At 37.1% G+C, this 10,340-nt stretch overlaps 1 protein-coding gene across 1 annotated transcript; it reads left to right on the forward strand.

The window, feature by feature from the left end:
- Positions 1-7,681: 7,681 nt before the first annotated feature.
- Positions 7,682-9,334, forward strand: LOC128230831 (mucin-3A-like). Its single transcript, XM_052943275.1, has one exon. The coding sequence runs from the start codon at positions 7,682-7,684 to the stop codon at positions 9,332-9,334; it is 1,653 nt and encodes a 550-aa protein (XP_052799235.1).
- The last annotated feature ends 1,006 nt before the right edge of the window (positions 9,335-10,340 follow it).

Genomic DNA, 10,340 nt, shown 5'->3' on the forward strand with positions numbered 1-10,340 from the left:
AATTCATCGGCTGAGAGTTGAGATTATTGTCTAGTGGTCACAGTACACTTTTAGGAAATCAAACTTTGTAAAAATTGAACTGTATATCGTTGAAAAAAATGTAAACTGTTTTTAACGGTTATAGTCTGACTGCGCTGACTTGGCAAAATAACACTTCTTTAAAAGCTAAAACTGTTTTATTCCAACTACAAGTATGTAAATAATTTACAATCGTTCTAGATAATGAAACATGGTTACTCTACGTATAAACTAAAGTATAAACTTTACAAAGAAGTAGTTTTGGCTAGTAATGTAAAACAATACACACAATACGAGTTACCTTGAAATAGTGTCGTTTTGAAGAAACCCTTCAGATATCAATTTATCTAGGGCAATACTGATGGCTCCCACATCTTTAAACATATACTGCCAACTGCTCGGTCGTACATCACATATAATGCCGACTTTTATGGACGCTGTATTTCGATTTGAAAGTATATTCATAAACGTCATCAAACACAGTATTCGTACCGATACTGTCATTTTGACTTTATCTAGTATGCCATATGGTAAATCGCAAACTAAAACTCCTCTCTACAAATGACCAAAATCACTTTAAAGAAAATTATTCACGAGCTTCACAGCCGTCTATCAACTTTACTGACTGGTGTCATCACAAGCCAGCATCCCTGTGCCACCAACAGCAATATATTCTGCCAATTCCAATAGATTGCTTTTATACCTGTGGCGAATCAAGGTAGACAACATGGGACTTGCAAACAGATGTGTCATATCACAGATATATAATTCCCAGAATTCAATAAGAACTAATTAATACCAATATGGCATACTAAATAGTGTTAATTACTTCATATATTATTGAATTAAAACAGTTTTCTTCACTTTGCCATTTTTCTGTTTGTAAGATGATACATTTTCATAAAATCATGGTTTGCAAAATTCCACCAGGGGTGGGGGGGGGCAAAACCTTTTTCCCCTCATAGTTTATACAATAAATCACTGTTGAACCCCAGATGTATGAGAATGGGTAATGCTTACGTTTGTACTTCTTTTCGCACCCAGGCCCCATTTACACATGACCGATGAAGGTCAGTTTTACGAAGTGATAACGGCTTAAAAGATTCAAAATTCACATTTATTAAAACATGTTTGTGACGTCATTCATTGTTATTTTTGTATTCTATATGGGTTTTTGGACTGTGTTCCGTACCTTTTTATTAACTGTCCATTATTTTAAGAATAAAAAAATCAGAAATTCCGAGCTTCACCGAATATGTTTGAACCAGCTAGTCGTGGGAAATGTCGGATAAGGCGTTATGTCCATGTCAGCGTCAACACCAAGCACATCACTTAAAATACTGTATATATCATTCAAGCTAGCATGATCACGATATTTAGAATGTGTGAGACGGAATGGAATGTTGTCATCGGATATCTTATAAACAATTATAAAAATGATGTATGTTTTTTGTTGTTGTTTTTTTTTATAAAATTCCGATTTTTAGGTTGTAACCACTCAATACCAATTAAGATGTGACTGGTGTTTGGTTAGGATTTTAGGTTAGGGAAAAGGAAACTGTTATATGTTGTATGTCCCGTAAAGAGTAGAAAAGAAACACCAAGTTTCCGTATTTAGAGAATAATGCACAATGAGTACACATTTTGCACTTTTTATATATCAATAGATGTTGCATTATAAAGATGATTATTTTAAATAATAACCATTATACTTACTTACAATTGTTATATATAAGGGCAAACTTATTTTGATTTGCTGAGATTCACTCGGATAAGTATCTTTTCAATGGGTCGGACAGTGTCCATAAAATGACAATAGCGCCATGAAATTCGTTGTTTATATGTTTTATGTAAAGTGAAACGCATACAACTGTCAATTATGTCAGCGAAAAAAACTGCATGCCTCGGACTGTTCTTTATCTGACATAATACACAGTTTCGGCCTTTCACCCTTACTTAAGAAACGTAAATATATAAATATTTCTTGTCACATGATATATTTAATGAACATGATCAGTGACATGTCAAACACTTCTTCAAAAATATATAATACTATTATATATCAGTACATTAGAAAAAAGAGAAAAAGAAGGATGATAACCTGTCCATTAAAGATTTCCTGTTACTCCCACATAAGATTTACCACAATTAATAATATTGTTTTAATATTTCAAAAAGGATGCATAAATGTCGAAAACAATGGTTCTTATGAAGGATACCGAGTTTAATTTTAAAGCAATAAGCATAAAACATGGTATATCTACCTTATAAGACTACAGTAGACCACAGTAAATCTTTTAGCATTCACCAATCATTTAAAAAAATGCGTTTTCTGCTATTAAATACACGGTTACAATCTTGTTATCAGTAGTTAATATTTTCAATAAATGCAATATTTAGTAAGTAGTTTATCAGTCGAAATTGATGTTTGTTATACATGTGTATGTATTGATTTTGAATAAGAGTGTCACTTTAACTTATGCATAAAATTTATAACATAATGTATTGCATAAAATAGCAGCTAAAAGGGAGAACGAGCATGTACTGGTATTCGAACGTATAACAAAAGCTGCAGAAATGCAAAATGGTACTCATCTTCTACATCACTAGATCCACGTATAAGGTACGCTTTATCTTAATGCCAAGTGCCCGGATGTGGTCCAGTATGCACTCTCTATGTTAGAGTAACTCGCTCATGGTTTGTAAAATGCACTTTTTTAAATTACGAAATAAAGTGTGGCAAATCATAAGGAGTGTTAAAACAAAAATGCCAAAATCTGGAACCCTTCAGCAAATGATGATATTTGCTCAAATATCGTCTCTAGAGACCACAATTTTCATTAGCGTTTATAACGTGATTGATAATTACGGCTGTTGTGTTGCGTGATTGGTTGATTGACATTATCACATGATGTTATCAATGTATCCTTAACAGGTCAACATATCCACCAAGTTGTTAAAGTCACGGTGGCCGTTTGGACTAGCCGGCTGTTTTCTACTTTGTTATGCTTAAGCCGTATTTTTTCTGCAATTTCGATATCATAGAGTAAAATAATGATAAAATAAGTCTTTTCAGATGCATTACCGGGAAAACTAATTTTTGGTCCAAAAACATGAGCGAGTCAATTTAAAGATCGAGAAAGCTTCTTCAGACTGATATTTGGTTTAAGTCTGCTGAGTTATTTATGGTTGTTATTTATTTAATTCCGTCCAATATCTCTTATATTAGATAGTTTATACTGGACTATAACTTTGCTTAATTCCGGCCTGATGCCTATAAATTCAAAGTTAATGATTTTTCTTAGGATTAAACATGACGTAGCTTTTTATAATATGTTAATCAATTATTGGTTTTGATTTGAATTTTAAGAAAATGTATGGCTGAAATATACGTGGAAGGCTTGAAATGGCATTTTTCCAATCTGAAGTTTGTCGATATACACAGAAATATGTAGAGGAATTAATTAGTAGTATGTAACCATAATACGGTATCTTTGATTGTGCACTATTCTGGCATTGGCGTATCAAGTAAAGATAACCTTAACTTTGAAAGGCAATGCGATATGTTTTTGAAACTTTATCCAAATACAATAGAAATTCAAATACATTTTAAACTTTATATACAAAAATAAACCAGGGGCAGTGATTACGAACAGTCTCAAGTCTAGTGACTCAAGACTCGAAATTGCAAATCTTCATTTCAATGTAACTTTCCTTCTAGGAAAGCGTTGATGGTACACTTTGCTGGAATGTATTACTATTAGATTGTTGGTCTATAATATTTACATATATTTTTGTAAAAGAAATGAAATAAATATGATTTTTTGTTTCTTCTTAAAAAAGCTATTCTGAGTCTGAGTCTAGACTTGGACTTGAGACTGTTTGTAAACAGGGCCCCAGGGCTAATCTAAACAAGAGTATGTCTTGCCGAGTTTATGTTTGATGTTGACGTTTCGTTCTGAAGAAACTAGTTTCGCACACACAAACAATCTTCTTGTTTGTCATTGAAATATAATAACTATAGTTAATTGTGAGATGAAGCATTGATTGGCAATTACGCTCCTGGCAAAGAACAACAAATCAGAGACAATTACTTCAAAGGAACATGCTTTACTTTGTTGTCAAAAAAACTGTCTTGCTGCAAAAATATTAAAGGCATATACCATAACAGCCACGTGTTTTGAAAATTGATGACATATTGTGGGAAATGTGGTAAAGTCTTCGGACTGTTTTGCACATCGATATTAATATTCCGACCGGAGGACACCAGCCGGTATGCATGCGCAAACTTCTTTTGGTATGAAAAATGTAGGTTTTTTAGATCAAAACTATTTTTACAACACATATATTTGTTTCGGGAAACAATTTGGGAAGTGTAAATGGCTAAACTTTAAGGCTATGTATGGTTTTGATGGTCAATACTCACTCTATTAGAGTTAAAATTAGCCTGGACACATTCTATTTTAAACATTGGAGGCTATGAAAACGTTACTTAATGGTCTCTATCCTGAAAGAATGCAATACATGACAAAGGCAAGACACATACATGACTCATACATGACTCATACTTGACAAAAACACATGCCAAATGCACATGACAAATACAAGACACATTCAAAAAACGTACTAGACACATACAAGACACATACAAGGCAAATGCACATGACATAAACAAGACACAAAAAAGACACATACAAGACACATACAAGCCACATAGATGACACATACAAGACACATTCATGACATATATATGCCACATACAAGACACATACTTGACAAATACAATTCTTATACAAAACTCGTGTATGACACATTCATGGCACACAAAAAACACATACAAGACACATACAAAAGACACCCATTACTCATACAATATACATACAAGACGCATACATGACACATAAAAGATACATACATGACTTATACAAGACACATACATAACAAATACACGACACATACAAGACACATGCATGACAATAACACGACACATACAAGACACATTCAAGACACATACATGACACATACAAGACACATACAAGACACATACATGCCAATAACAGGACACATACAATACAAACATATGACACATACACGACCCATACAAGCCACATACATGACAAATACACGATACGTACAATACACATACATGACAAGTACACAACACATACGAGATACATACATGACACATACACGACACATACAAGACACATACATAACAATTACACAACACAAACAAGACACATACATGACCAATACACGACACATACATGACACATACACGACACAAATAAGACTCATACAAGATACATGCATGACACATACACGACACATACACGACTCATACAAGATACATACATGACACATACACGACACATACAAGACTCATACAAGACACATGGATGACACATTCATGACACATTCAAGACACAAAAAGACACATCCAAGACACAAAAAATGCAAGACGAATAAAAGAGTGATCACATATATAATAAGAAGCTTACACATTTCCCTATTGTTCACTATGTATAAAGACTGACGACTGCTTGAACTGCTCGGTGTTATTGTTGATTTCATTGCTGAACTCAGATTGAACTATTGTTACTAATTAGTGTGTGTAAGTAATTAGAACAATGGTAAACATCGTTTTAACTTTAAACAGGGTTTGCGTTCATAGTTCGGCTACTGGGCTTGTCCCTGTATATCAATTGTATTACTAAGATACTGCACATCTTAAATCTTATATAATTAAAGCTGACAAAGAATAAGCTAATAGAATTTTGATTTATATCACATGAATAATACGGGTCAATCCTTACACGATTGAGCGAGTGACAGGGGCGGTTCCAGGATTTGACGTTGGGGGGGGGGGGGCGTAACTTAGTGGCGTCACCTTTTGACTTTCGCCCCTCCCTCCGAACTAGAAATTGTTTGGTTTAAAAAAATGCAGGAGGGTGGAGGGGAGGTAACCGGTCTTTGACATCACAATCATGCCAACAGAAATGGATTAGTGAAACAAACTTTATTTGAGCAGCTGACATAATCTCGTGCAGAAATCGTAAAATATAGTCCTTTCAATTTATAAATACGCGTTCAAGTACTCATCGACATATAGCCACCACCTGCAAATGCAAAAATGTCAATTTCTCTAACGCACTTTTTAATAACAGATAGACGGAATTCATCAGACACATCCCGCCCTCGGAAATATTTAAATCTAACACGGTAATTATTTGAAAACACAAAACATTCGAAATCAGTGAATTACAAGAGAACACATTTGTGAAGAATATGTTGCCGCATTTGGTTCAAGTTGTCCATTGGGAAAATCACTATTAAATTACAGTTTTAAACACAAGAATTATTACGCAACTATTACATATACTGATCTACTTAATTTTCTTTTAAGCATAGCAAATCGCGTTTAACTCAAAATTTGGTCATTTTTGTGAGCCGTTTGCAATCGAAAATGGTTTGTTCTGCCGCTTTTCACCTCTCGAATTTAGGTTTGATACTCTAAACGATGTCAATTATTCAGTGAAAACTACAGGAACAAGCCGAGTAGTCGATATTAGAAGACATTCCTGTTAAAGTGACATTCTTATTCAAAATCAATACTTACACATGTATAACAAACTTAACTTTGGGTGATTCACCTTTAACCACTTACTAAATGCATTTATGGAACATATTAAGTACTGATAACAAGAGTGTAACCGTGTATTAAATATCTCAAAACGCAAAAATATTAAATGATTGGTGAGTGCTAAATGATTAACTGTGATTTACTTTTGTCTCATAAGGTAGAAATACCGTGTTTTTGCACATTTCATTCTAATTAAGTTTGGCATTCTTCAGAAGAAACATTGTTTCGACATTTATTCATCCTTTTTTTGTATATCAAAACAATGGTATTAATTGTGGTAAATCTTATTTGGGAGTAAGAGTGCATCTTAAAGAAGCACAAGGAAAGGACCCAAATGACAATGAACTAGGAACACAAACTTATAAACACTATATACACAAGAGCAAACACAAGCAGACCACTCACTCATCAATATAATTGAGCTAAATTATAGCTTTAAACCCATATAATGATATGTCAGACGATTACGTTTTTAGTATGTTGAACATATATCAAACCGCGTATATTCTCGTTATGGCGTTGTTTGCATGTCACCTGTAATGTTCGAATATCGTGATACGCCGTCTTAAAAGTGTGCTAATTGCAATAGGGTTAATGCTTTAATACTATCAACTATTCTTCGAAGCTCACGTTGAATGCGATAATAAAAAACATGGGTTGGTTGGAATATGTATAAACAAGAGGGCCACAGAGCGAACGCGAAAGGCTCCTCGGTTGTCGTTGTGTTTTGTTTGTTTTGTTTTGTTTTGCCGAAATGGGGCATAAATGGAAATAATAATAAAAAAATATTATTTTACTTGTGCATATTGTTTCTGGCAGCATGTGTTCAAAGTTTCATTAATAGTAATATTGAGATTTGTTTGCATTATTTTGATCTATAAAGGGGTCATAATTCCAAACTTATTCAAGCCAGAGTAATATACACGAATGTCATGTTCAGCATGTGTACATAGTGACTTATAAATAGCTTTAACGTTTTATTTAAGATATGACCTAGTTGTTTGCACAACCCCGACGCCAATGACACCAAGGTCATCACAATCCCTCGACTTACACCAAAGCGCACACGACACCTTCGCCAACGACACCAAGGTCATCACAATACCTCGACTTACACCAACGTGCACACGACACCTTCGCCTACGACACCAAGGGCATCACAATACCTCGCCTTACACAAACGCGCACACGACACCTTCGCTTACGACACCTTCACTTCCGACACCTTCGCTATCGACACCAAGGGCATCACTATTCCTCGACTTACACCAACGCGCACACGACACTTCGCCTACGACACCAAGGGCATCACAATACCTCGACTTACACCAACGTGCACACGACACCTTCGCCAACGACACCAAGGTCCTCACAATACCTCGACTTACACCACGATTTACACCAACGTGCACACGACACCTTCGCCTACGACACCAAGGTCCTCACAATACCGCGACTTACACCACGATTTACACCAACGTGCACACGACACCTTCGCCTACGACACCAAGGTCCTCACAATACCTCGACTTACACCACGATTTACACCAACGTGCACACGACACCTTCGCTATCGACACCAAGGGCATCACAATACAATACCTCGACTTACACCACGACTTAAACCAACGTGCACATGACACCTTCGCTATCAACACCAAGGGCATCACAATACCTCGACTTACACCAACGTGCACACGACCCCTTCCACTACGACACCAAGTGTATCACAATACGTCGACTTACACCAGAATGCACACGACACCTTCCCCAACGACACCAAGGGCATCACAATCCCTCGACTTACACCAACGTGCACACGACGCCTTCGCCAACGACACCAAGGGCATCACAATACGTCGATTTACACCAGCGTGCACACGACGCCTTCGCCAACGACACCAAGGGCATCACAATACGTCGACTTACACCAACGTGCACACGACACCTTCGCTATCGACACCAAGGGCATCACAATACGTCGACTTACACCAACGTGCACACGACACCTTCGCTATCGACACCAAGGGCATCACAATACCTCGACTTACACCAACGTGCACACGACACCTTCGCTATCGACACCAAGGGCATCACAATACCTCGACTTACACCAACGTGCACAAGACACCTTCGCCTACGACACCAAGGTCCTCACAATACCGCGACTTACACCAACGTGCACACGACACCTTCGCCTACGACACCAAGGTCCTCACAATACCGCGACTTACACCAACGTGCACACGACACCTTCGCCTACGACACCAAGGGCATCACAATACCTCGACTTACACCACGATTTACACCAACGTGCACACGACACCTTCGCTATCGACACCAAGGGCATCACAATACCTCGACTTACACCAACGTGCACACGACACCTTCGCCTACGACACCAAGGTCCTCACAATACCTCGACTTACACCAACGTGCACACGACACCTTCGCCTACGACACCAAGGTCCTCACAATACCTCGACTTACACCACGATTTACACCAACGTGCACACGACACCTTCGCCTACGACACCAAGGTCCTCACAATACCTCGACTTACACCACGATTTACACCAACGTGCACACGACACCTTCGCTATCGACACCAAGGGCATCACTATAACTCGATTTACACCCAAGTGCACACAATTTCCGTATGAAAAAGAATAAAGAAACATTATTGAATGTCTGGCCAACTAGGTTAATTTGCATATAATATAACACATACAACAGGCATATATTTATAAACTAATTCAAAAGCTAATGAAAACTGTTCATGTCAATGCCATGTCTATAGCAATTTACTCGTCGAAGAATTAGTGACGTTTGTATTTTGTTTCAAACAGAAATGAGATCTTTAAGAATTATGATGGCTCTTTTGCCGGAACACTTTGCTACAGAGGAGCACCGTTGAGTTTCAGATAACTTGCTAACACTTCCCATATTTACGATATCAGTATAATTTGGTAAAGTCAATAGGGACGAAATCTCAATAAAGAAGACTGTACTAATATTACTGGTAAAGTCACAATCGCACAATGTAGATTATAAGTATCTTCCATAGACGAGAGTGTAAGATAGGTTCATCCCGACCCGAGCGTAGAGTGTTTTGCGGAAACGAGGTTTACCGAGTTTCCGCAAAACACCCTGCGCGAGGGTTGGGATGAACCTTTCTTGCATACCGGACGTGTGTTTCCGGTATTGTGACCAGTGCTGGAAAAACCCATCTTACACCCCCCATGTAAGATGAGTCACGCGCAACTGCATGGTTTATGAAAATAATATTATGCTATTTCAATAAAGAGCAATCAAATATATATCTATGCAAGACTTTAAATTAAAATTGAAAATAAATTATCGTAAAAAACGCGATTTTTAGTTATTTAAAATTACAGCGCTTTATGACGTCAGTAAACAACGTCGCACGCGCTTTTTGTTGAAACGTACAAAAGTTCGTTTTCTACATCATTTTTTCCACAAATTGATATTTTTAGATATGCAAAATGCAAATATCAATCATGTGTTTCCGGAACGGATCGAAAAATCCGACTCGCGGGCACGCTGCGTTGCCGGTAACTCGGCAAGCCTCGTTACCGGCTTACGCGCGTGCCCTCGGGTAGGATTTTTATATCGGTACCGGAAACACATGATAGGTACTTATAATCTTACACGAGCG

The sequence above is a fragment of the Mya arenaria genome, chromosome 4 (genome assembly GCF_026914265.1).
Source record: "Mya arenaria isolate MELC-2E11 chromosome 4, ASM2691426v1".
Lineage (NCBI taxonomy): Eukaryota > Metazoa > Mollusca > Bivalvia > Myida > Myidae > Mya > Mya arenaria.

Bases quoted from the DNA above. Each gene is read 5' to 3' on its own strand.
- LOC128230831 (XM_052943275.1), top strand. From the start codon at position 7,682: ATGACACCAAGGTCATCACAATCCCTCGACTTACACCAAAGCGCACAC.